General features: G+C 50.6%; 1 protein-coding gene across 3 annotated transcripts; it reads left to right on the forward strand.

The window, feature by feature from the left end:
* Nucleotides 1-1803: 1803 nt before the first annotated feature.
* Nucleotides 1804-23930, forward strand: D2hgdh (D-2-hydroxyglutarate dehydrogenase). Of its 3 annotated transcripts, none has more exons than XM_028890639.2 (10): nucleotides 1804-1900; nucleotides 2977-3320; nucleotides 6861-6918; nucleotides 7500-7639; nucleotides 8829-9022; nucleotides 11511-11679; nucleotides 13914-14057; nucleotides 15140-15282; nucleotides 20863-21028; nucleotides 22657-23930. In XM_028890639.2, exons 2-10 carry the CDS (start codon nucleotides 2987-2989, stop codon nucleotides 22914-22916), a joined length of 1608 nt encoding a protein of 535 aa, XP_028746472.1. In that variant the 5' UTR covers nucleotides 1804-1900; nucleotides 2977-2986; the 3' UTR covers nucleotides 22917-23930. The 3 variants fall into 3 exon arrangements, with proteins under 3 accessions (XP_028746472.1, XP_028746473.1, XP_028746474.1); XM_028890640.2 differs by lacking the exon at nucleotides 1804-1900 and adding an exon at nucleotides 1916-2163; XM_028890641.2 differs by lacking the exon at nucleotides 1804-1900 and adding an exon at nucleotides 2171-2253.
* Nucleotides 23931-25663: the final 1733 nt, after the last annotated feature.

Below are 25663 nucleotides of genomic sequence, written 5' to 3' on the forward strand. Positions count from 1 at the left end.
TGATGCAGCTTTAACATGAATGTCACATTTTATTTTCAAGGAATTATTACCTATGTCCCCTTTGTAAAGGAGAGATACTATTGTAAATCTTTTTATTAAATAATGTAAAGATGTATATCTGTATTTTTGGATCATGGATTATGGATATATTGTTTAATAAATAAAAAAGTATTTTTGGGAAGAAACATTTGAAAGTTTCTTGAAAATCGTTTTGAAAACAGGCATGTAGCATCCCTGTGCTGTGCCAGAGGTGAGTGTGTCTCATGTTCGTTTCCTCAGTCAAGGGTGCCACTGAAGGACTTTGTGGACCTAGGATCCTGAACTTGGCTTTGGTTGGGCCCTCAGGGAGGTCAGTGGCCAGGGCTGGGTTTCCACACACACGAGGAAGACGCGAAGACGCATGCGTGAATGGGAATGCTAGGGTCTGCTCTGTGAGGTTTCACTGAGGGGTGGGGCTGCCTCGGTCTCTCTGGTAGGAACACTTGCCGGATGTGTGCTGTGCCTCCCCTGGAGCGGGAACCTAGACCTGGGGAATTGTTGAGATTGTCGGCATCCATTTGAGAACTGCCCTCGTCTGGTGGGGCAGTTTCCACACACACATACACAAAAAGACCCCAGATTGGGTGCCTAACAAAACTTATTCCCCTCAGTTCTGGAGATTGAAACCAGGGTTGACACCTGCTGAGGACTTTCCTTGGGTTGCAGGCGGCTGCCTTCCCACTACACTTACGTGGCGAGGTGAATGGGGCTAGGTAGGAAGGGAGTTCTCTAGCATCGCTTCTAATTTCTTACTTATTTTTGAGACAGGGTCTCACTATGTAGCTCTGGCTGTACTGGAAATCCACGGACCAGGCTGGGCTCGAACTCACAAGAGATCCACCTGCCTCTACCTCCCAGGTGCTGGGATTACTGCACTGCCAGGTATGGTGGTGGCGCATGCCCATAATCCCAGCACTTGGGGGGTCAGGCAGGCTGATCTCTCTGAGCTTGAGGTAGCCTGGTCTATATAGCTAATTTCAGACCAGCCTGGCCTACATAGTGATATACAGGACCTTGAGCATACTAGGCAAGCGCTCTACCCACTGAGCTACATCCTCAGTCCATAGTGTTGCTCTAACAAGTCCTGCAGGTCTCAACCGTAAGTCCCTCTTAGCCTTAATTATGTACATGTAGGCCCTGTTCCCAGTCACATTAAGGATTAGGACTTTCACATAGGACTCAGGGCTAATATATACTTTACTGAGTTGACTTAGACATTCCCTTGGACAGTGCTGAGTTTCTAGACACTGGTCAGCAAGACAGGGTTTCTCTGTGTAGCCTTGGCTGTTCTGGAACTCACTCTGTAGCCCAGGCTGGGCTAGAATTCACAGAGACCCGCCTGGCTCTGCCTCCCAAGTGCTAGGTGTGTACCACCTGACATATTTTTTCTTTTTCTTTCTTCCTTTTTTTTTTTTTGAGAGAGTTTGTGTAGCTTTGGAGCTTGTCCTGGATCTTACTCTGTAGACCAGGCTGGGCTTGAACGCACAGAGATCCGCCTTGGCTCTGCCTCCCGAGTGCCACCGCCCAGCCCTGACATATTTTCTTCAAGATTTATTTATTTTTATTTTACATATTTTTATTTTGCATGTATGAGTGTTATGCCTACATGTGTGCCCACGTGTGCTGGGACATCTGCCTGGTGTCGGATTCTGATCAAAGCAGAACGGTCTCCACGGGAGCTCACAGCCAGAGCACTGGGAGGGTGGAGTCAGGGCGGAAGGGCGGGGTCGGGGAGGCCGACACACATGCGCAGTCGCTCGCTCCACCTCCTCTGGTCAAGGCCTACGGTGGTGCCGGGGGTGGGGTGGGGACCTGGGTGCAGGAGAGGACACATTTTTTTTGCAGTCGGACGGACGCTAGGGTGCGTAGTGGGCCGGCTGCAGTTCCAGGGCGGTGGGCGTTGGTGTCCGGGTCTATGCACCCCGGGCTGTGGCCTGTCAAGTGATTGCAAGGGTCGGGAGCGAGCCGGGAGTGCCGCGGTGCGAGCCCATGTGCGGCGTTTCCACCCCCAACACTCCCAGGCCGTGGTGGCTGGAAATGCAAATAGCTTGTCCTCCCGGACGTCACAGCACATGACGCATGCGCTTGCTTCGCGCATGCTGAGGTGTGTTTTTTCCGTCTCAGGTAAGGCGGAAGCGACAGCCAAGTAGAGCCTTTAGTTGGAAGGTAGCAGCTTGTGGATAGCGACCTGTGTGATCGGCCTTACCCTAGCCGGTATGCACTGTCGCAGTTCATTTCCCTTCCTTCCAGGACATTTTTGTTGATTACCCAGGCTTTTTAAAACTTGTGGCAAAGTAGAGGTAGAATGTGAAATTTGCCTTCAACTCGTTTGGGTTCACGATTCCGTGATACCTTCCCTTTCGGTGCCTTAAAACCTAGTTTTGTTTTAAAGGGGAGGGCCTGGAAAAGCGGTCGCTGTTTGCAAACGCTAAAATACAACGCCCAAGAGAGAATGCACCACCACCACTAAGTATACTACTCAGTGAATTCACTGGACTGTTATGCTGGGCCAGTCATTCAGAACCGAACCCTTCTACGGATCTCATCCTCTGTGTCCTGCAGCCTGACACCCCTTACCCGCATCTTTCTAGGGCCAAGCCACACTCTTCCTCTACCCTAGTGGCTCTCAACCTTCCTCATGCTGCGGCCCTTTAATACAGTTCCTTATGCTGTGGTGACCCCCAACCATAAAATTATTTCGTTGCTACTTCATACCTGTAATTTTGCTACTGTTATGAATTGTAGTGTAAATGCTGATATGCAGGGTATCTGATACGTGACCCCAAAGAGGTCGTGACCTGCATGTTAAGAACCGCTGCTCTAGGCAATGTGTATGTGACTTCAGATGTGGCAAGGAGGCCATTGTGGGGCTTTCCCATTACTTCATTGCTCATGAGTCGAAAGTTCAATTTATTTACTTATTTGCTTATTTTTTAGGGCAGGAGCAATGGTGCTCCATTTGGTGCCTAGATGTTCTGCGAGGCTCCTCTGGGCGTCTCCAGGATGGAGGAGGACGTACACTCAGGGAGCCTCAGTGGGGCAGAAGCGGCTGGGTTGCCCTGGGGATACATACAGACCCTTGGCTTGCAGAGGGCACTCCTCGGTCTCTGGCAGCCCTGAGGTGATGCTAACCCCTGAGCGATACCCTGTGCAACGCCTGCCGTTTTCTACTGTGTCTGAGGAGGACCTGGCTGCCTTTGAGCGCATCATACCCGGCAGAGTTATCACAGATCCAGAGCAACTGGAAGCATGCAATGTGGACTGGCTGAGGGCCCTCCGGGGTGAGTCAGGACCTGGGCAGTGGAGTAAAAGATCAAAGGGCAGAGACCAGGAAGACAGTGTAGGTGAGGGGAGTAGGGTTCACTGTGAGTATGCCTTCAGTGCCTTGGAAGACACCACCGAGGTCTTCAGAGAGTCAGATGGGCAGATTGAAAAGTGAAGCAGCCCTTGGCTGGAGTGAGGGCTTGAGATACTACTGCCTACAGTTCCACCAAAGGCACCCCTCTCAGTTCCAGAGGCCCGGGGTCCAAAATCAGGTGTTCTCTGCAGCCTTTGGGGGAGGGTCCTTCCTGCCCTCTGAACTTCTGGTGACCCCAGGTGTTCCTGGGAGCATCCCTCTGCTTCTGCTTCTGTATTTATGTTGCCTCAATTCTTTGTCCTCTTCTGTCTGTTTTTTAAAAAGATTTATTAGCTGGGCGGTGGTGGCTCACACCTTCTTTTTTTTTTTTTTTTAAGATTTTTATTTACTTATTATGTATACCGTGTTCTGCCTGCATGCCGGAAGAGGGTGCCAGATCTCATTACAGATGAGCTACCATGTGGTTGCTGGGAAACTCAGGACCTCTGGAAGAACAGACAGTGCTCTTAACCACTGAGATATCTCTCCAGCCCGGCTCACACCTTTAATCCCAGCATAGAGGCAGAGGCAGGCGGATCTTGGAGTTCAAGGCCAGCCTGGTCTACAGAGTGAGTTCTGGGAGAGCCAGGGCTACACAGAGAAACGCCGTCCAGGTGTGGGTTCTGGGAACCAAATTCTAGTCTTCTGTACTGTTCTTAACTCCTCAGCCATCTCCAGCACTCAACGTTAGATCTTAATTATCCTGTCAAGAGCCTATTTCTGTATTGGACTGGAGAGATGGCTCAGCAGTTAAGAGCACTGGCTGCTCTTGAGAGGACTGGGGTTCAGTTCCCAGCACCCACATGACAGCTCACAACGGTCTGTAACTCCAGTTCCAGAGGATCTGACACCTTCACACAGTCATACAGGCAGGCAAAACATCAACATACATGAAATAAAAATAAATACATTAAAAAAATTTTTTTAAAAGAGCTTATTTCTATATCAAGCCATTCATATAGGGTCCAGGTTAAGATTCCATCTTTGTGGGGATCCATGTATCTTTATAGAGAGGGGTGCTTGAATGGTGATCATGCTGTTACCTGTTGCACATTGGTGCTATGAGCCTCTTCCTCGTGCACCTGTTTCCAGTGCTCAGTCGTCCAGGCCAAGGAGTAACTACATCTCATTTTCTCTTCTGAAGTGATTTTCATCCGACTTGAAAACACATCATGATATTCTTGCTATAAAGAGAAGTACTCGGCAACAATATACAGAAAATAATGCATTGGACAGGAAATGGGGACACTTGGGAGCCAGGCATCCTCGTTCAATACTGCATGGATGGTCTCTTGCTGGAAAGACCTGATAAAAATTGAGACATCACAGGTTCCAGGGGGATTGGAAAGAATTGTCGCTAGGTCTGTTGATGGGATAAAGAGGAACAATAGTACAGCTGTATGGACATTGGAACCCTGGATCTCTGTTTACTGGGTGGAAAGGAGCACAGGAGAGCCAGTCCTCTGAGAAAACAGAGTTTGGGTTTGTACAGATAGATGCAGCCATTGGGCTGAGGGACAGGCCAATCTGGAGTCCAGCGTTGGGGCCACTGGGTCCCAAGACTGTTAGTGGAGAAGAAGAGCCAGCTGAGGAGACTGAGAAACCAAGGGACAGCAGGGAGCCACAGGAGTATGGTGTAGAGCCAGTGGGGAAAGGCTCAGTGAGGGGGCACAGATTGCTATGTGTGATTACTGATTGAGCTAGATGCCATCAGTGAACTTGACTCAGAGCTGTGGGCCCCATCAGTGACCTTGGTGAAAGACAAAAGCTGGAGCTGACTCCAGGCTGGAGGAAGGAGGCAGTTCTCTTGGGTGTTTCCTGGAATGGTCACTATCATCCAGCGGTTGGGGAAGTGAGGGCATTTTATAGGAGTCCAGGCCGGAGGAGGTTTGTTTTCCTTTTTCTGTTGTGAGATGAGAGCATTTTAGCTGGTTTATGGAGCTGATGGGGATGATGGGGGAAGATGGGTCGAAAGGGGTAGGGGGGAGAAAGGCAATGAGCAGCAGGGAGCAGGAGTGGAGAACCATTCACGAGTGAGCTGCACAGGTGTGGGACTCCAGGTGGCAAGCGGGTTACCTGCAGTAGATGGAGGAAGTGTCTGTCCTTGCTAGTGGGTGTAGAGGCAAGGTAAATAGAAGTTTGGAGGGGTGTTGGCAGCCATGGACATGCATAAACTATGGACATGACTGTGTTTCTTCTTTATGAAAATAGACAGCAAGTCAGATTTTGATCTGTTGAAGGGTTCTTGTGGGGAGGAGAGAGGAATGAAGAAGTATTAGATAGAAATATAGAAAATTAGATAGAAATATAGCCAACTAGAAAGACAGAGACACAGGCTTCGGGAGGCCCTGGGTCAATATCCAGCCGCCTCAAGGTTTATTCTGATGGATTTTTTATACATTGCCAAGAGGAGAGGCAAAAGACCTCCCCTTTTCAAGATCAAAGCACAATGTACAGCCAAGGGTAGACCCTTCAAAACACCTGGTAACCACACCTATGGCCAAGTCATCTCATTATGCAGCCCTGCAAGCTCAGATTCTCTTGAGTAAGGTCTTACTAGGGAGCCTCTGTGGGCCACCATAGATTTGTCCCCAATATGAGTAGATACTGAAGTCCTAATGAGTTCTCCAGGAAAATGCTAGGGAGCAACAGGGGCATTGGGCAGCCAGGCTTGAGATGGGTGAGTGGTGAGATGGAATGGTCCTTTGGCAGTGTCCTAGTTAGGGTTACTATTGCTGTCATGAAACACCATGACCAAGGAAACTTGGGGAGGAAAGCGTTTATTTGGCTTACACTTCCATATCACTGATCATCATTAAAGGAAGTCAGGACAGGGACTCACACAGGGCAGGAAACGAGGCAGGAGCTGATGCAGAGGCCATATAGGGATGCTGCTTACTGGCTTACTTCCATGGCTTGGCTCAGCCTGTTTTCTTATAGAACCCAGGACCACCAGCCCAGGAATGGTACCACCCACCATGGGCTGGGCCTTCCCCCATCAATCACCAATTAAGAAAATGCCTTATAGCTAGATCTTATTATGGAGGCATTTTCTCAATTGAGGGTCCCTTCTTTGAAATGACTCTAGCTTGTGTCAAGTTGACATAAACTAGGAATTAGCCAGGACAGGTGGATTATCAGGGAGAGGACCTGGAGAGACTAGGGCAAGGAGGATACCTATACACTCTTTTTTGTCTTTTCTTCTTTATTTTTTCTTCTTTTGAGACAAGTGTTTCTCTGTGTAGCCCTGGCTGAACTGGAACTCACTCTGTAGACCAGGGAGGCCTTGAACTCAGAGATCTACCTGCCTCTGCCTCCCGAGTGCTGGGATCAGAGGTCTGCATCACCTTCGCCTGTCAAAGAGAAGGATTGTGCCTGAGCCACATGCCTCCATGTGCTCTGACGAATCTTATTCTTGTCTCAGGCTGTAGCAAAGTGTTGCTGAGGCCCCAGACCTCTGAGGAAGTGTCCCAGATCCTCAGGTAAGAGGAAATATCCTGCATTCTTAGATGAGGAGATGTCTTCAGTCAGTGCTTTACGACACCATGGGCCACATGCATACCTGCCCAGTAGATCCCTGTAGTTTGCTTTCCTTGGGGTTCACTGGGTGCTTATGGGCAAGGGCATACCTTTCCCCAGATCCCTATCTGCATGAGTACCCGGCTAGAGGATGTCTCAGAGGCACAGCCCAAGGGCTGGTGGGCCAGGCTCAGAACTCAGCCTACAGCAGTGGGATTAGAGGGGCCAGGGTGGTGGAGGTACAGGTGGTGTCACTGACTCTTACAAACCATGAGAGGGCCCTGAAGGTGTTAGAATTAGGCCACATAGACCTCCCCATGCCCCAGAGACCATGGCAGCCTCCCTTTCTCTGGGTACAACTTGGGGTGGGCTGTCCCTTAAATTCTTCACAGGGTATTGGGGGAAGAGGCCCTGTAGCAGGAAGGCCCAGAAAGGAGATCAGGTTTGGGAGACAGGTGTCAGCTTGGTAGCCCGCCCTTTGGCGATGGGAGGGTTGTATGGGCAAGGGGATGTTGGCTCAATGTCTATACTGTGTGTGTCCCAGGCACTGCCATAAGAGGAACTTGGCTGTGAACCCACAGGGGGGGAACACTGGCATGGTGGGGGGCAGCGTCCCCGTCTTTGATGAAGTCATCCTGTCCACTGCCCTCATGAATCAGGTCATCAGCTTTCATGATGTATCTGGTAAGCTTGTGTGTCTGTGTGCTCCGAACTCCTCTGTCCTTCCTAGTGCCCGATGAGGATGTCTTTCCTCCTTAGCCTGGGACTGTGCTTAGGCTAGCAAATGTGTTGATCCGTGTGTGTGTGTGTGTGTGTGTGTGTGTGTGTGTGTGTGTGGTGTGGTGTGTGTGTGTGTGTGGTGTATGTGTGTGTGTGTGTGTGGTGTGTGTGTGGTGTGTGTGTGTGTGTGTGTGGTGTGTGTGTGTGGTGTGTGTGTGGTGTGTGTGGTGTGGTGTGTGTGTGTGTGTGTGTGTGTGGTGTGTGTGGTGTGTGTGTGTGGTGTGTGGTGTGTGTGTGTGTGGTGTGTGTGGTGTGTGGTTGTGTATGTGTGTGTGTGTGTGGTGTATGTATGGGTATGGTGTGTGTGTGTGTGGTGTATATGGTGTGTGTGTGGTGTGTGGGGGTGTGTGTGGGTGTGTGTGGTGTGGTGTGTGTGTGTATGTGTGTGTGTGGTGTGTGTGTGTGTGTGTGTGTGTGTGTGGTGTATGTATATGTATGGTGTGTGTGTGTGTGTGTGTGTGTGTGTGTGTGTGTGTGAGTGTGTGGTGTGTGTATGTGTGTGGTCCTGGCTAGGACAGAACTGGCAGCTGCATCAGGGCCATCTTGTGTGTGCTGTAAGTCACTAGGTGGCTCACACTTGTGGACGTGTCACACAAGTCTATTTGCGACCAGACTTTGCCATGGCTGCTGGTCGTGGACAGGTATGGCCGAGCAGTGATACCTGTAAAGGGGCGTCATAGCCTTCTCCCACACTGAGGCTGGATTGCTGTGGGGGGACTGTTGTTTGCTGCTGACAGTAATGGTTTTCACCACCTAAAAGTAAACAATGTAACTAGGGAGCCCAATGCTCCCCCAAGCTGAGGCCGCTGCTTGGTAACTGTGCTTTCTTCCACTCACTCCCCTTAGTTCTACAAGAACTCTTCTCCATTTTGGCCTTCCTAGTTTTCCTTGTTTTATATTGTAATTACAAAGGACCAAGTTTGGTTTTTTTTGTTTTTCCTGATTAGCAGGAAGACATCCTTCTTCCTTGACTTCTGAGAACACTCCTTCTGGGAGGTTCTTACCTACAGAGGAGTTTGGGGTTTCTCAGCAGTGAGCCTTCTCACACCCCTAGAAAGCCAGACGTTGTTGGTAACTCAGTTGCTCTTTGCAGGAATTCTGGTCTGCCAGGCAGGCTGTGTGCTGGAGGAGCTGAGTCACTATGTGCAGGAGCGAGACTTCATCATGCCGCTGGACTTGGGAGCGAAGGGCAGCTGCCACATTGGGGGCAACGTGGCAACCAATGCTGGCGGCCTGCGCTTTCTGCGCTATGGCTCGCTTCGAGGGACTGTCCTGGGCCTGGAAGTGGTGAGCTGGGTTCCGACAAGGTGCACGCCTGCCCTGGGGATGCCCTGGCTTCAGTCTGAGGCTGTTGTCTTGGCAGTGGTGGCAGGACACGGGCCTATGTTGGTGAGTGTGTATCTGTTCCGGGTTGGGGACCCTGCTGTAATGGTTACTGGCTCTAGGTGCCTCAGGGACATGTGGAGGCCAAATAAGGAGCCGCCAGGGGACACTTCACTCAGGCAGCCACACTCTACTTGTGCCAGACTTCCAGGAATTGGAGAATGAAGAAGGCTAGCTAAGGCCAACTTGGTATGGAAGTCACACCCCTGCCAGCTTAGCTCCTGGGCCCTTGAGGCCCCTTCCCTGAACCCTTGCTATATTCGCTACTTTTTGTGGGGCTGGGATAAAGTAACTGACAAGTAATGTAAGGGAGAAGGGGTTTGTTCTGACTCGGTGTGAGAGGACACAGTCCTGTCACGATGGGGAAAGGATGGCCTCAGGAATGTGAGGGAGCTTGTTACATTGTGTCAGGAAGCACAAAGCAATGAATTCGGGTGCTCAGCCCATTTTAACCAAGCTGGGGGTGGTTGTTGCTGTCCCCATTCAAGGGAAGCTTTTCTACCTTAGTTAAATATTTCCGGAAACACCCACATGGACACCACAGGTCCAGTGCTCCATGGTAATTTAAATTTAAAAATTGATCAACCTCTGTGTGTGTGTGTATGTGTGTGTGTGTGTATGTGTGTGTGTGTGTGTGTGTGTGTGTGTGTGTGAGAGAGAGAGAGAGAGAGAGAGAGAGAGAGAGAGAGAGAGAGAGACCTTGAATGTCTCCTATACCTCTTCACCTTGTTTTCTGAGATAGAGTCTCTTATTGAACTTGGAGCTCGCCAGTTGGCTAGACTGGTTGGCCAGCGCTCGGAGTGCTGTCTCTGCCCCCCAGTGCTGGGATTATAGGCACAAATGGTCATGTCCAGCTCTCTCATTTATTTGTTTGTTTGTTTATTGAGTCAGGATTTCTCTGTTGCCTTGGCTGGCCTGGAACTCACTTTGTAGACCAGGCCAGCCTCAAACTCACAGAGATCCACCTGCTTCAGCCTCCTGAGTGCTGGGATTAAAGACACGTGCCGCCATGCCTGGCTCTCCATGTTTATTGTATGTGTTCATGTGTGTGCATACCATGGCACATATGTGGAGGCCAGCTTGTGGGAGTTGGTTCTCTCCTTCTGCCATGTAGATTATGGGATGGAACTGGGTTGCCAGGCTTAGTGGCAGGTGCCCTTGCCCCCGACCCATCTCACAGGCTCTAGACCCAGCTTTTTACATGGGTGCCGAAGATTGGAACTCAGGTTCTCTGCTTGTGCAGCATTTTTACCCACCAAGTGATCCCCCAGCTCCCGAGTTTCTGTCGGTAAAGTGGACAATGAAGACTAACTTCCTTACCACCTACTGGTGGGTCCTAAGGGCAGAGCTTCTGTCTTATCTACCCAGGTATCCGGGGCAAATATAAAACCATGCTTTCTCCAGTTAGTCCCACTGCCCCAGTAGCTGTTTTCTGGTTGGTTGCCGGCTACTACTATTACTGTTTTTCTGTACTTACTGTCCTGAAAGTTCAGTAAGCCTCTGGCTTGAAGTACTAGCCACCAAGTCTCAGATGTACCATGGGAACCAGCAATGCCTTTGAGACCTAGGGCAGATGTGGGGGAAACCTCCAGGCAGGGCTGTTCTCTGCTCTTCAGTCCTCCCAGCTGTGCTCCTCCTCTTATCTTCAGCTGTGCTCCTATCATCTCCAGCTGTGCTCCTCCTCCTGTCTCCAGCTGTGCTCCTCCTGTCATCTCCAGCTGTGCTCCTCCTGTCTCCAGCTGTGCTCCTCCTGTCTCCAGCTGTGCTCCTCCTGTCTCCAGCTGTGCTCCTCCTATCCAGCTGTGCTCCTCCTGTCTCCAGCTGTGCTCCTATCATCACCAGCTGTGCTCCTCCTTCCCCTTTCCTGGGCTTCCTGCCTCTGAGGTGTGTTCCTTGCCCCCAAGCTGTGTTTTGGCGTCCCGGCTCTGGAGGTTCCTTGCCTCTCCCAGATGTGTTCCCTCCCTTTGCGGCCATGCTCCTGGCCCTCCTCATCTGTGTTCCCTGCTCTTCCTAGCCGCGCCCCTCACTGGACCAGCTCTGCTTCCCCCCCCTCCCTCCAGCTGTGATCCCTGCCCTCCACAGATGGGTCCCCTGTGTATTCCTTGCCTTGGGTGGGTTTCCCTCCCGCAGCCAGACAGGGACCTTCTTGGCTGAAGATGAGGTTGGGAGCGTGTTGCTCTAACCAGAGAGAAAAGTCCTCCCTTCAGTCTGATTAATCCACCGCAGGTTCTGTTCCTCCCCAGGCTTCATCCTGAAGTAAATGGGGGTGGGGCGGGTGGAGTGGCCGAGGGTTTATGGCTGGCTGCTTTTTTTGGGGGGGGGTGGAGTTGGGTCAGTGTCTCCAGAGAAGGGAAGGGTGGCTGATGCAGGAAGGCCTCTTTCTTCTTGCCAGGTGCTTGCTGATGGGACCATCCTGAACTGCCTGACCTCCCTGAGGAAGGATAACACGGGCTATGACCTGAAGCAGCTGTTCATTGGGTCAGAGGGCACCCTGGGAATCATCACTGCTGTATCCATCTTGTGCCCACCCAGGCCCAAGGCTGTGAATGTGGCTTTCCTCGGTAGGTCCCCTCAGCCTGCTTCTGAGCCCACCAGCGGAGAGTGGGCAGCCGCTCTGGACACCGTGGTGTGAACTTGGAAGCCGAGAGGCTCCCGTTGCTCCTTGCCTCTCGGCTTCCTGTCCGGAGATCTGGGTCCTGGCCCTCCAGTTGTCCCGAGTGTAGCCTGAAACAGAAGTGAGGACGGCCTGTTTCTTGTCAGAACACACTTCACTCTAACAAAATTGAAGCTCTTTTCTTCTTTGTCCCACCGTGCTTGGATTTAAGAAGTGTGCCATGTGATTCTGAGAGAAGCAGGGGCGTGGTGGAAGCTGCTGTGGAGCCATTGGTCTCTCTCTTTCTCTCTCCCCCTCGCTCTAGCTCACCACAGTTGGCTGTAGCTTCTCCATGCAGAGGGCTCTCACACCATTGGACTTCCTTTTCCATACAGCGGACATGAAGGCAGCTTCTGTCTAGGGCCTGCCTTTGCTGACGTGGTTTGGGGGTTCGTGTTTTTCTCCTTTACCCCTTTCCGATTCCTATCTAGCTTCTGTCTGCAGCTGACTCATTCAACTAAGCTGGAGTTCTGGAGGGAGACAGGCATGCTTGACTCACCACATCCTACCAGAGGAGGCTCTAGGTCTTTCTTGTGGTCTTTTCCCAGTTTGTTCTTATTATGTCCTTTATCTATTTATTTATTTTATTTGTGTGGATGTGTGTGCATGTGCATGTGTGTGGGGCACACATTTCTGTGCATGCTTGTGGAGTCCTGAGGCCAACCTTGGGTATTGTTCCACCTCTTTTTTTTTTTTGAGACAAGATTTTTCATTGTCTTGGTAATCACTGATTAGACTAAGCTAGCCGGCCAGTGAGCCTCAGAGATCCATCTGTATTTGCTCAGTGCAGGAATTCCATGTGTACACCACAACGCCTGGCTTTTTTCTTTATTCCCTCCCTGCCTCCCTCCCTCCTTCCTTTCTTCTCTCCCTCCTCCCCTCTTTCTCCCTCCCTCCCCTTCTTCTCCCTCCCTCCCCCTTTCTCTCTCCCTCCCCTTTCTCTCTCTCTCTCCCTCCCCCCCCTTTCTCGTATGGTGTTTTACCTGCATGTACGTCTGTGCACCATGTACATGCAATGCCAATGGAGGCCAGAAGAAGGAGTCAGATTTTCTGGAACTAGAGTTACAGATGCTTGTGAGCTACCGTGTGGGTGCTGGGAACCGAACCCATGACCTCTGGAAGAGCAGCCAGTGCTCTTAACCTCCAAGCCATCTCTCCAGCCCCATGCTTGACTTTTCATGTGGGTGCTGAGGATGAGACTCAGGTCCTTCTGCTTGGACAGCCAGCACATTACCAAAGACTGGGCCATTTCCCCAGCCTCCAGGTATTCTATCTTTTTAAAGTCTCTATCACAACATTGTTTATGGGCCATTTCTTTAACTCTCCATCTATCTGCCACACCAGACATTTCTCAGTCTCTTGTTCTCTATAAATGCATCCAAGAGCATTTCTTGTCGTGGAGGACCTGGTTTCTCATAGCGTCTTGTCTGTGTGTTCTGAGCTACCGTGGGTTGTAAGCAGAGCCTTGATTCTCAATTGTTTGTTTGGTTCCTAGAAGCCTAGGGCGAGTGTGGTTTCCTCTTGCAGGGGGTTTGTGTTGCTTTTGCTCGGTGGTCCTGGATCTTCTAAAGTACAGGAGTGTCATCTCCTACCACATGGTTTCTGGATCATCTACCTGTGGATACAGTCCCTTGGTTCCTTTCTGCTTCCATACTTGGGAGCAGCTACCCCGGGGCTGTGCTGTGGCCCCCCAGCCCTGTAGCACCGCAGAGATCTCAGGTGTCCATAGCTGAGTGTTTGATGAACCTCTGAGACCAGCTTAGACCTTCTTGCTGACGGGTGAGTGAAATGACCATCTCTGATGGCTCTTGGCTCTGGACCCATGTTGACAGACTTTACCAGGATGTGCCTCTCTGATTCCTTTGCCCTTGTGAGTGCTCTATGCCAGTTCTTAGGCATAGTTTCAGATCTTGGGACCTTGAAGTGAACTTGTGGGCTGAACTGTGGAGTATTCTCTAGAGCACCAAACCCTTCACAGTCACTCTCTACTTGTTGTCCACTTGTTGTGAGTTGAGTTGATGCTGCTGCTGCTGCTGCTGCTGCTGCTGAGAAGGGGGTGACTTGGCCAGGCGGTGGGTGAGGCCCTGGGTCCCGCTGTCCTTCTCTCTGTAGTGCCTGATGTACTACTGTGTCCCGTTGCAGGTTGCCCTGGGTTCACTGAGGTTCTGCAGACATTCAGCACCTGCAAGGGGATGCTGGGTGAGATCCTGTCTGCATTTGAGTTCATGGATTCTGAATGCATGCAGTTGGTTGGACAGCACCTCCACCTGACCAACCCAGTACAAGGTACCAACCCCTGTGCAGTTGGGCAGTGCTGCCCTGCCGCTTTGACACCGTGGGGCATGTTGGGGCAGTGGCATGTCCCAGGCAGGCAGATGGGCAAGGAGCATTGTGTGGCCATGGTTCATTGTGTATAGGAAAGCTTTGCTTTTGTTAGTACTTGGTATTCAGTCTGTAGTAGGATGAACTCGTTTTTTATCGTTCTGGAAGAAGCCTTAATGTTGTGTTTAAGGGGACAGTGAGTGCCCCTGAATAAGTTAGTGATACACGTTTAATTTTAAACAGCAAGTTCTTGTGGTGGAAATTATGGCCTCTAGCATGTAGTAGCCATGTCTGAAGCTATCGTCTACCAACAGGTGGCCTTTCCCTGGGGTTCTGGAGTTTTGTAAGTGTTATGGTGGGATATTTGATCACACTGTGAAACTCTGAGACTGTGTTATTAAAATTAACCTTGGATCAGGGGGTAGAACCAGTGACTAACTGACAAGAATTAGCTGTAGAGAGTATGGAGGACCCAAGAAGATGGATAGAGAGAAGGAGTAGGGAGGGACTTATAGGCTCGTGGGCCTTTTTAAAAGGTTGGGGACAAGTGGAGAGACAAGAGACGCTCTTGCTGGTTCTCCCAGCCAATTAGGAAGGTTAGCTGGTTGCTTCTTGCCATCTCTGATCTAGCAGGTTTTCACACCAACATCTGACTCCCGAGTCTTTATTGGTAAATAGAACAACTTAGATAAAACAACATGTAACAGTAGACAAGCCCGTTCTTAGAGCCGACAGTTGCCATGCTGTGCTGGCCCTGTCCCACCTCAGGCTCTGGGGAGGTACCCAACTGGACCCAGCCATGAGGCTGAGAATGAACAGGGTGAGGCCTCCCACAGAGGGTCACCTTCGGTCTGTTTTCTCTTCCAGCAGAAAACTTACATTTAAGCCATGTGAAATTTAGCTTGCCCGAATGCTTCCTGTTCATAGGTCACCTTTAGCATCTTGGAAGCGTTGTCTTTGCCGCGTGACCTAGAGTGAAGTGGTTCTAACTCTGAACGCCAGCAGGTGGAACTGGGGCTTACACTGTATCTCCTGCTCCCTTGTAGAGAGTCCATTCTATGTCCTTGTCGAGACGTCAGGCTCTCGTGCAGGACATGATTCTGAGAAGCTGACCAACGTCCTGGAGAAGGTGCTGAACTCTGGCCTGGTGAGCGATGGCACTATGGCCACTGACCAGAGGAAAGTCCAGGTGATGTAACACTGCTTTCTGCCTTCTCTCCCTCCTAGTCCCATAGCTAGGACCTTAGCTGTCTAGCAGTGATGTAGCGTGTAGTCAAGCTACAACTGGGTTCCTGGTATAGTTAGAAAACCTCACTGTAGCCATGCTTTTGGATTCTCCAGAAGAGCTGCCAGCCTAAGTCGTGTTGGGATCAAGAAAAATGGGCCTCGGTGGTTCGTGTTCCTGGAGTTGTATTCATGTCAGTGGATGCCACACACTCCAGAAGAGAATTTGACATTGCTGCTGCTGTTGTTGCTGTTATAGCAGTGGCAGCCACCGCTGCTACTGTTTCTGGGGATTACCATTTCATAATTGCTTAATACAGCTAGCACAGTGGAGACCCTGGCAGCAAAAGTAGCTACAACAGTTAATTAATCTTTCATTTTATCGGGCATGATAAATTTAAAACAATAGTTATATACATTTTGATTGGCTTTTAAAATTATAAATTTATAAACTCAAGTTCCATTTGCTTTTGGGATATCATCTTACAAGGACTCCAATTTGCAGTAAGGCTCGTTAAGGAAGGGAATGGCTCAGTTGCCTTTAGCCTACTGGCTATGGGTGGGATAGGACCTCTGTTGGTCTTTTCTGTGTCGAACACACAGATTGCAAGCCCAGTGCCACTTTGAGATCTTTGGCAGCAGTTAACTCTGCAACTCACACACGATTGAGCCTGTATGATAATGAATATTCAGAGATGGGCAATGCCTGGGGGGCATTCACCAACCTAAGACAGAGTGCCTGTGTGGCCTGGGCAGGCGTCTCCATGACAGGTAAGGTGACCTGCTGACTTCCCACGCAACCTAAGTCAGAAGCTCATTTTTTAGTGAAAGGGGGACCTGTAGGGCCCTGGCCCCCGTTTTGGGTAACTGTTGCCTTGCTTGCTGACCTTGACCTTGATATCCTCCCTATGCTAATTCCCTGCCGGGTTCCACCCTCCTAAATGCTTAAGGGAAGTTCCTTGTCTGTGTATCCTGCATAATGGGCATTAACAACTTAGATGCAAGATTGTAAAACATCAGTAGCGAACTTCTGCCCTCCGGGGTTCTCCCATTGTGCTGTGAGCCTGTATTTAAGACCTCTTCCCTCCTTCAATAAACAGCATTCAGCATTAAAAAAAAAAAAAGAAAAGAAAACCTCTTTGTAGTGAAAAAATGTATTCTTGCTATCTAGATCATTGTCACTAACATTAGCAAAATATCCCCACACATCTTCCCACCTACAGCCTGCATGGTGTAAGTTGGCTACAGCTCCCCACAGACTTGTCTAGAGTGTGGAGAGGCAGAAAGAACTGAAAGGGCTAAGGAAAGCAAGCCTAAAGGCCCAACAAGTCCTGGGGAATAGGGTGCCTAAGGAACAGGCCTTATGTAGGAGTAATTTTCCTGTCTCAACTGCTGGTTCCAAGATAAATGCACAGAGACTTAATATAAATGCTTGGCCAATGGCCCAGGCTTATTTACTAACTCCTACATTTTTTTTTTTTTTTTAAATTTTTCGAGACAAGTTTTCTCTGAAATAGTCATGGCTGTCCTGGATCTCGCTCTGTTGACCAGGCTGGCCTCAAACTCACAGAGCTCTGCCTGCCTCTACCTCCCAAGTGCTGGGATTAAAGGCATGCGCCGCCACCACCTGGCTACTAACTCCTACATTTAAAATTAACCCTTATTCCTAATTTATGCCCTGCCACCCAGCAGTACCTTTATTAGCATGGCATGTTCATCTCCTGATCCCTCTGTATCTGCTGGGAACTCCAGACTCTGCCCTTCCTCATCCCATCATTCTGTTTGGTTTTCCCGTCTAACTTTATCCTGTCCAGCTATTGGGCAGTCAGCTTGTTTCTTAAACCAGTCACAGCGGCATGTACTCACACAGTGTGAAGGAATATCCCACAGCAGCCTTGCTATATTGTCGGGAAGCCATTTGGTCTCCTGGAGCGGGGACAGAGGAGCAGGAGGCATATCTATCTGTTTGGGAGCTGCTTACCCCCTAAACTGCGAGTTTTATTTTCCTAGTGTCTGGCTCTGGTCCTGCTGTCTGCAGTATGGTGAGTTGCCAGCAGAGGGCAGAGAGGCTGCAGGGAGCAGCCAGCGTTGGTCCTTGAAGAGAGAAAAAAGGAAGGCACCTAGGGAGTGTGAAAAACCCCTGAGTCCTCCCTTGAGCTTTGACCTCTAGGTTCAGCCTGTTATATAGTCTATTGTATTTTGGGGCTGCTGGTGATGAAAATGGGACTCTCCACCCGATTTCGGCCTTAACTTCCTCCTTTATCCTGATGTGGTACTTTTATGCTCCTGATGGCAGAGCTGCTCACTCTGAGTCCTCAAGGTTCCCATGTCCCCTCCGGGGTTTCCTAGGAAAGGTCTGGGAGAGACTGGGGTATCTCAGCATCCTGCTCTATACTGAACTGGTGTTGGACTTGGATTTGAGTTTAGAACGACCCCTTTCTGGAGTCTGGTCCTTGAATGTCTTTGTCTGGTGCAAGGGTGGTTTTGAAGATGTTTCTGCTGACTTTTCATGTTGAATGAGGGCCCTGGGGAGTCCTGAGTTGCCCTGACCTCTGGTCCTTGTTTTTTTTTTTTCCTCCAGAAGCCCTGAGTTGTCTTTTTTAAATTTATTACTCTGTGTGTGTGCACGTGTATGTGCATGTGTGTACTCATGTTATGGCATGTGTATGGGGCCAGGGGAAAACTCTGTAGATTCAGTTTCCTTCTGTCACCATGTGGATTCTGGGTATTGAACTCAGGTTGCCAAGCTTACACAGCAAATGCCTTTACCTGCTGAGCCATCTCTCTGGCCTTTTTTCCTTTTTAAAAAGTTATTATTGTGTGTGTGTGGGAGGAGGTGGGGGGTAATATGCTTCAGCAAACACGTTGAGGTCAGGACAACTTTTGGGAGTTGGTTCTCTTCTCTTACCTTAGATTCTAAGGACTGAATGAGGCCATCAGACTTGCCACAGCAAATGCTTTAACCCACGGAGCTGGCCCAGCGGTGGGTTTCCTGACATGTCCTAAGAAGGTGGGCCCTGTGTGGATCCAGAGACATCCTGAGTGTCATTGTTTTGAGGAGGCTGTCACATGACTTTCCCAGGAAGACATAGACATGCATTTACTTCAGATAGGAGTCTGAAGGAAGAGTCAAGTCTAGCTGGCGACATAAAGGAATTTATTAGGATTATTTACCCGCGCATGTCTGACTTGTGGGAAGTAAATGCCCCAGAAAGTCTGAACCTCTTGCCTAACTAAGCTTCTGCCTGCACAAGTAGAGTTCTGCCTAATGTGGAAGGATCAGGCGGCCATTAGCTCAGATAACCTTAGGACCAAAGAGGAGTCTGGGAAAGTTAAGATGATTCACGCTCTGCCTTTGCTTTTTAAGATTTATTCTTTTGTATTTTACATGGAGGAGTGTTCTGCCTGCTTGTGTTGTATGCGCAGTGCACACCTTGTGCCTATAGAGGGTGCCAGATCTCCTGGAACCTACAGACAGTTGTGAAAAGAACCTGGGTCCTCCACGGGAGCAGCAAATGCTCTGAACCAGCACCAAGTGCTCTGAACTAGCACCAAGTGCTCTGAACCAGCACCAAGTGCCCTGAACCAGCACCAAGTGCCCTGAACCAGCACCAAGTGCCCTGAACCACTGACTCATCTCTCCGGCCTCCGGCCTCTGTCCTTGCTCTTATGAAAGATTCTATTGCTCTGTGTTGTGACATTGCTAGACGTACAAACTGTGCCTGACGCATATCTCTTCCCTGCCTCCAACCTCAGCACTTCCTTCCTTCTTCCCATGGGCCCCCTTGCTTGTCCCAAAGGGCTTCTCTTCTGCTTTCGTGCCACACGTATATACAGTTAAATACAGATGCTACATGTGAGAGAAACTGTGGCCTTTCGAAGGGCAGCTTGTTTACTCCAGCCTGGCACATAATAGCTAAATGATGGCTGTGGTCGGAGGGCTGACCTCACTACAGAGGCCCCTGACTCCTTATACAGACCGTTCCCGGCCTCACCCTGCTGGAGGCTCACGCCGGATACCCGGCTCCGTGTATCCCTTATGTCTCCCAGCACATGTGGGATATCTCTGTGACTTGTGAGAACTAGGTATTCCACTGGTTGGATTTCAGCAGTGACCTGGTGGCTGAGCACCGCAAAGCTCACACCAGCGCAGTGACTGCCCAGTCAGCCCTGCCTTGAGCGGAGCCCTGGAGGGAGGTGAGGGTAACAGCTGATGAGATGGGAAGGTAGGAAGATATCCCCTAGGGCCATTTGTGGGAGAGGAGCAGAGTTAGGGCACAGGGACAGGCTAGGGAGACCAGGCCTGGTGGCTGTCAGGACTAGCAGGAGGCATCACAGTACAGTGTCTACCGTGTTCCTGCCAGAGCTGGATGTGCCCGTGGTGGGGATTGACGAGTAGGTCATAGGGCAGTCCCGTGCAGTGACCTAGATGGCTGTAAAAGTTGAGCAAAACAAACCAAAACAAACCGACCCATCAAACAAAGAACTGGGCGGTGGTGGTGGTGCACGCCTTTAATCCCGGCACTTGGAAGGCAGAGGCCAGCGGATCTCTGAGTTTGAGAATCCATCTGGTCTACAGAGCGAGTTTTAAGACAAAGAAAGAAACCCTGTCTCTAAAAACCACACACACATACACACACACACACACACACACACACACACACACACACACACACCCCACACACAGACATAGGCAAAAAAAAAAAAAAATTGGGAGAATTGGGGAGATTTGGGTTTTGACTGTAGCCTGAAGGGTGGTGAGGGGCTCTGGTTTACTGTTGGTCAGGGTTAAAGCTGGCATGAGGTGGCAGAGAGAGAAGGAGGGGCTGTGGAGATTACTCCCTGTGCAGGTGCGATGACCACAGTTTGATCTCTGGAACTCCTGTAAAAAGCTGGGCATGGTGGGATGTGCTTCTAATCAGAGTACCGGGGAGGTGGAGATAGCAAACCCTGGTGGCTTATTGGCTAGCTAGCCTAGCCTGTTCCTTGAGTTCCAGGCTGTTCAGAGACCCCTGAGGAACATTTGAGGATGCTGTCTGAGGAACAGTACTCAAGGTTGTCCTCACACCTTCACATGTAGTATATGAAAACACACACAGACACACACACACACCCAGCATGTGTCAGGGGAAGTCCCTATCTTTTAGATGTTTTACTTGGTATATTCCCTGAAATGATGGGGTCTCTACAGGGACTGGCACAGGGGTGGAGGTCCTGGGTGGGGTGACAGGGTGGTGGGTGGTGGCTGACTCTGCAGAGGGCAGATAGGTCTCTGTCCTTGTGGGCTTCAGTGTACAAAAGCCAAGTAATGATGGAACAGTTCTGAATGAACAGCTTGCCTCAGGCTCCCTTCTGCTCTGCTTTGGTTTCCCCATCCAGCTTCCACTGGTCCCTCCAAGAGCCCAGGCCTTTGCACGCCCAGGCCTTTGCACACCCAGCCTCCCTGCCTGCATCTGTGAAGACCGGCATTAAAGCCACACCTTTTCAGTGACCCTGGCCCCAGGAGCCCTGATGAGGTGTGCTCTGTTTCCTTTCATGGTCCTAGATGCTGTGGGCCCTTCGGGAGAGGATCACCGAGGCACTCAGTCGTGACGGCTACGTGTTCAAGTATGACATTTCCCTCCCCGTGGAGCGGCTCTATGACCTCGTGATCGACCTCCGCACCCGCCTCGGCCCTCGTGCCAAGCATGTGGTGGGATACGGGCACCTGGGTGAGCAGTGTGGGCCTGGCCCTGTTAGCTGCACGGTCACACCGTGGTAAACTGAGTGAAACATACTACACACAGCCTCACGGTCACTAAAGTACACCGCTGTCGCATTCAGGAAGGAGCTGAATGCTTGCCCCTGAATCAGTTCCACCAAGAACAAGCCCAAGTTTGAATTCCCCACCTCTCTTGTGTCTCGTCTGTGGTCTCTCTGTGGTGTGTTTACTTATGCCTGCCTGATGTCTGACTGTGAATTTGCTGTCTGTCTGTCTGTCTCTAACAAAGAACTTTATGTTTACTGAACAGCCCAGTAAAGGTCACACGGGCAATGAATGAGGGATAATTTACAAAAATCTTTTAACAGAATTTCCCAATCAATTACGTTATTTTCTCCAGCCTCCCCCAGCTGGCCCCGGAGTACTCAGTCAAACAAACAGCATTGTGAACGTACACTATCAAGTTCTCTCTGTGCTGCCTCCGACATTTATGCCAGAGATTTGTTATTTCCGGCTGTTTCTCAGCCTGTTGGCTGTTTTCAGCAAATGATTGCCATCACGTACATATATACAGATAACCTGTTGCCCTCTGAGTCAGGGGCATGGAAGAGTTATTTAAGATTATACCTATGTATTGATTTAGGTTGTAAAATCTGATTACATGGGGAAAGTCCAAGTCACCTAAAGCTGGTTGTTACATTGTTTTCTTAGCGGCAGGTTGGCTACACACACAGGCAGAGTACTTGGCAGGGTATCAGGTCAACTATGCCATCTTATATTAACTCGGCTGTGAGACCCAGCAAAAGTTCCAGTTTCCTCGGGTGTAAGAGAGAATTTGTTAAACCAGTGTCACTCCAGTGACCTCCATAGCTAACTTGTCAGCCAGCTGAGTTCTGTGTTTGGTCCCAGCAAAGGGCGCAAGTCCTGGGTTGAGAAGATGCCGTTGCTTTCTTTCTCTCTCTCTTCTTTGTTTTTGTTTTTGTTTTTTGAGACAAGGTATCACTCCGCAGCCCCCCCCCCAGGCTTGGACTTCACTCCGTAGACCAGGCTGGCCTCAAACTCATGGAGATCCACCTGTCTCTGCCTCCCGGATGCTGGTGCTGGGATTGAGACGTGCGCCACCACACTCTGCTACTGTTTCTCTTATTCCAAGTATTGTTTGAAAGGACCTCTGCTGGGCAGCGGAATGGTTCTCACCAGCCTGTCTCTTTAGTCCAAAGTCAGTTTCCAGTCATTTTGGGGAGGGTGGGAAAGTGATGCTTTCGGTCCTGGTGTGGGTTGACAGGAATGGCTTGTTTATTCCTCCCAGTCTCTGACGTCTTCAGTTCGTGGGAAATGTGCGGGGACGAGGGGGGGGGGGGCGGGAGCAGTGTGCCTGTGGACTTCCTGCTGCTTCCCACCTGGCTCTGAGCAGGGGCTCACTTGCCCCAAGTACCCTAAGATGGGGCTCAGCGGCTCCGATTCATAGTCACGGAGGGTTGAAGGCACGGGCAAGGGTTGTGGCTCAGAACCAAGGGCGGGCAGGGTGCCGTCCCCTGGCCAGGGGGACAGTACATCTCAGGAGGTATTAGAAGTGTGAGCTGACCTTTGGGGCAGCTTTCGGGGCCTGCCCAGCCTAACTGTTCCCGCGTTCCCCAGGGGACGGCAACCTTCACCTGAACGTGACGGCAGAAGCCTTCAGCCAGGAGCTGCTTACCGCCTTGGAGCCCTATGTGTACGCCTGGACCGCGGAGCAGCGGGGCAGCGTCAGTGCCGAGCACGGCCTAGGCTTCAAGAAGAAGAACGTACTCGGCTACAGCAAGCCACCTGTGGCCGTGAAGCTTATGCAGCAGCTCAAGGCCCTGCTGGACCCCAAAGGCATCCTGAACCCCTATAAGACTCTGCCTGCTCAGGCCTAACTGGAGCTCTTCATCTTGGGCACGCAGGGTTGGGGGCGGGGCTTTGAGGCCTCCCATCTGATGGCACCTGCAACAGACCAGGTTACTTACTGTCTCTCATTGGCTAGCCGGGAGCCAACTCTGAGGACCCTCTGGGCTGGGCTGCCTTTCTGTGGGGTGAGCAGAGCAGACGCAGCTGTCTGGCTCTTCTCTGGTCTCCTACCAGCTCACTGTGGACAGACTGAGTGGGTGGGTGGGCAGTTTTCCCACTCCTGAACAGGCCAAATCTCGGCTGCCCCGTGGTGGCTGGTGGAGACCCACCCTGTTGCAGCTCTGGGAAGAGTGTGCCATGTGATCTTGTTACTGGATGGATCCCTGTGTGGTGTGTGTCCTGTGAGGGCTACCACAGAGTTGTCCAGCCCCAAACCAGTCACCACGATGACCCAGAGCACCACCACTTGTTCACACGGGGCTGAGTGGAATCTGCTGTCATACCAAGCTGGTCTTGGATTGGTAACAGACCAGGACAGATCATCTTCCTTGCTTTTTTTTTTTTTTTCCCTTTTTTTTTTTTTTTTGTTTGTTTAGCTCTGGCTATCCTGAAACTTACTCTGTAGACCAGACCTTTAACTCACAGACATCCCCCTGCCTGTGCGTCTGCCTCCTGAGCGCTGTGATGAAAGGCAAACACCACCACACCCAGCTTATGTTGTTCCTGAAGGCCTGTCTGGTTGGTAAGCAGGTGTGATGGGCTATGATTGTCTGCAGAGTTGACCTTTCTGGCTGTGGGACTTTACCCAGACTCAAGTGAGAGAGGCAAGTTTCAGTCACAGGCACACCGTGTGGTCTACACGCCATCCTCTAGGACTCTGGCCAGTCTCATGACCTAGAGTCCAGGCTGCCTGGGAAGTTGAACACACCTATCTTCTCTTTTGCTGTTGTCAGTTTCCAGGAAAAAAAAAAAAATCTAAATTATGCTCTGCTGCTGCTAGAAAGTTCTTCACATAAAGTTCATTGTAAACTTCTGGCTCATCACATCCCTCATATTTGGTGCTTCCTGGGTTCCCAGTATGTCTTCACATGGGGATTAGGAAGTAAATGTGGCGGTAGTAGGTCTTTGAAGAGGGAGAGGCTGTAGCCACCCTGACCACTAGCGTGGTCCAAATAGGTAGAGCGAATGTGGAGTCCCAAAGCAGGTGTATGTCAAACCCTTCCGGTTAATGCCAACCTTACTCTTGCGCCCGCTGGGCATTTTTTTCTGGAGCTCCCAGGGTTAGGGGTGGGCAAAAGGGCTGTGGTTTTCTCCTCTTGAATAGCTAGGGATGCCCTCTTTGATTCATCCATCCCTGGGGAAGGGTCACTGTAGCTGGAGTTTTCCTGCCTTGCCCACAGTCAGGACAAATCTTTGTCACCCACAGCCACTCAGACCCAACCAAGTAAACACAGAGACTTATATTGCATACAAACTGTATGGCTGTGGCAGGCTTCTTGCTAACTGTTCTTATAGCTTAAATTAATCCATTTCCATAAATCTATACCTTGCCACGTGGCTGGTGGCTTACCGGAGTCTTCACATGCTGCTGATCATGGTGGTGGGTGGCAGTGTCTCTCTGCCTCAGCCTTCTGCTTCCCAGAATTCTCCTCTCTCCTTGTCCCACCTACTTCCTGCCTGGCCACTGGCCAATCAGTGTTTTATTTATTGACCAATCAGAGAAATTTGACATACAGACCATCCCACAGCAGGTCACTTCTTAGATCCACTATAGCTTTACTTTTGTGCCTGAAGCTAGCACGCATTGAAGTTAGTGGCATCTAAGATCAGAGGATACAGCATGACCGGTATAGCAGTGTGTAGCTGGAAGACAAACTAACCAGATTTGTGTTAGCGCTAACCACTAGAACAAGGGAGCGGCAAATTCTACCTTTGTAGGAAAACTAGTTAGAAGTAGCTGGAAAAGTGAAGTTGCTTCTGAGTCTGCAGACTGACCCAGGCTACAGTCACGGAGGACAGGGAACATCCTGAACCTACCATGGATACATAGGAGGCACACCCCAACCCATCATGGTTTGCTGGCCTGGTGTCCTTGGTCAGGTGCATGTCAGTGAGATTCCTGGAGAGACCTCAGGCCTCTGACCCAGCCATTCCCCCTAATACCTGTAGTCTCACGCCTCAACACAGGAAGAAGAATAAACTTATCATCAGAAGATGACAATTCCCCTGTGGCAGAGGGTTGGGTGTGGCAATGCTTGCTTGTAAATCCAGCATTCAGGGGACAGAGGCAGGCCTATCTCTGAATTGGAGAGTCCCAAGCCAGCCAAGGCTGCGTAGGGAGATCCTGACTTAAAAAGCAAGAGCAGATGACCCCAGAGGCTGACCACTCCCATTCCACTGCAGACAGGAAGTCTCTAGTGTGCAAACTGGGAGGGGCTATTGTGTTTGGATTAGAAGTTTAGGATTCCACCTCCAGACATCTAAAGTGTTGGAATATGAGACCTCGTTACCTAAGCCGGACGGTGGGAGGAGCACGGCCCGGGCCAGCAGCTGCTCAGAGAGCCTGGCCTGGCGGTCTCAGCCCTAGGAAAGATGGCTGGGGCACGGGCAGGCCCTGCCCAGGGCTATAAGGGGCTATGTGGTCCTCCAGGGCAGTGTGCTTCACAGAAGAAGAAGGACAGCTGCCACATGAAGATGGTCAGGATCCAGGGCCTTGTATGGCTGTGGGCGTGGAGCCCTCACCGGAGGGGGTTGTGCTCACTGGGCCCAGCACACC

This window comes from Peromyscus leucopus, chromosome 13, assembly GCF_004664715.2.
Source record: "Peromyscus leucopus breed LL Stock chromosome 13, UCI_PerLeu_2.1, whole genome shotgun sequence".
NCBI classification, from domain to species: Eukaryota; Metazoa; Chordata; class Mammalia; order Rodentia; family Cricetidae; genus Peromyscus; species Peromyscus leucopus.